Source organism: Austrofundulus limnaeus, unplaced genomic scaffold (genome assembly GCF_001266775.1).
Source record: "Austrofundulus limnaeus strain Quisiro unplaced genomic scaffold, Austrofundulus_limnaeus-1.0 Scaffold5, whole genome shotgun sequence".
Taxonomy (NCBI): Eukaryota; Metazoa; Chordata; class Actinopteri; order Cyprinodontiformes; family Rivulidae; genus Austrofundulus; species Austrofundulus limnaeus.
In genome coordinates, this window is record NW_013952407.1 from 1,274,044 (window position 1) to 1,275,482 (window position 1,439).

The following is a 1,439-nucleotide window of genomic DNA, read 5'->3' on the forward strand; positions in this document are numbered from 1 at the left end:
TGTATCTCATAATTATGACTTAGCTATCTCATCTCATAATAATGAGATAGCTAAGTCATAATTATGAGATAGCTAAGTCATAATTATGAGATACAAGTTTTATTTATTTATTTCATCAGGGTGGCGGAAATGGGCTTCCATATTGATCTGTGTTACAAATTAAATGAATAAAGAACTACTACATACCATTTGGCATTTTTTTATTTTCTTTAGTGGCCAAACTGGACTTCCATACACAACAAACACTATTTAAAAGGTAATTAATCCATGCATGAAATTCCATTAGTTGCCTTAAATTCCAAGGTTTATTCGGGCCCTTTTCTGCTTTATGTTCTCTTGGGTTATATATTTAACATATTTTGTTTTATTTTATTTTATTTTTTAACTTTCAGGCTCTTTTCCTTGATTGTAGTTTTTGTGGGAACGGGTCGAGAACTATTACCTTTTAGCGCGGACTGTGTCGCTGTTGCTGGCTTTGGTATTCTTCCCCTTTAAAAAGCAAACACTGCTGCTGCTGCTGCTGCTGCCCTGGTGGCGGTGCATTATCCGGGCTCCATGGAGCAAGTCTGTGGAGCAGAAGGACAGGAAGGGGGGCACTAGCCCGAGCCGGAGCAGAGACAGAGGGATCATGGCGGCACCTCTCGGACGGGACACGCTACCTGACCACTGGTCGTACGGAGTTTGCAGAGATGGGCGGGTTTTCTTCATCAAGTGAGCCACTTTTAATGAACCGCGCTACTTTGACCCGGCCGAGGAAGTTTCATTAACCGTTCCCAGCTTTATTACCCTCCAGTAACAGGTGTCTTTTCTTCCTCGCAGCGATAAAACTCGGAGCACTACTTGGCTCCATCCGCGCACTGGTGAACCCGTTAACTCGGGACACATGATCCGGTCAGGTAGGCGACAAATTATCTGATTTGCAGYATTCCTGGGGGGGTTTGAAGGGGGGAGACAGACTGTTGCTGCAGTGTGTTCAGTGTGCTCTTTTTATAGATTTGCCAAGAGGCTGGGAAGAGGGCTTCACGGAGGAAGGAGCCAGTTACTTCATCAAGTGAGTGGGCAGATTTTTTTTTTCCTTTGCATTGCCTGATTGTGGGACAAAATAATTATCCTCAAACAGCTGATTGTTCTAGATCAGGGTGCTTTTTATGTGGATTGGATTTGGTCGCTTGATCTGTGTTGGTTTTAAAGACACACTATGTTATCTAAACAGAAAAAACAAACAAAAAACAAACAAAAAACACACATACACATCTAGATTAACACAGACGTGGTGAAACCAACCATCCCTGTCTGCAGTGTGAACGAAAAGTGACAAAAAACCTGGCAGGACAGGCAGAAAAAGCTATTAAAATTCACCTCACATCTGCCATGCAGGACCTCTACTTTCCATTAGATAGGTGTGCAGCCTGGTGTGTGTGTGTGTGTGTGTGTGTGTG

General features: G+C 43.0%; 1 protein-coding gene across 1 annotated transcript in view; it reads left to right on the plus strand.

The window, feature by feature from the left end:
• Positions 1–565: 565 nt before the first annotated feature.
• plekha7b (pleckstrin homology domain containing, family A member 7b) overlaps positions 566–1,439 on the plus strand; it is an 80,562-nt gene continuing 79,688 nt past the window's right edge. Inside the window, exons 1-3 of the mRNA XM_014026524.1 lie at positions 566–711; positions 820–896; positions 994–1,051. Coding sequence (XP_013881978.1) covers positions 629–711; positions 820–896; positions 994–1,051 — 218 coding nt within the window. The 5' untranslated portion in view covers positions 566–628. The remainder of the gene's footprint in view (positions 712–819; positions 897–993; positions 1,052–1,439) is intronic.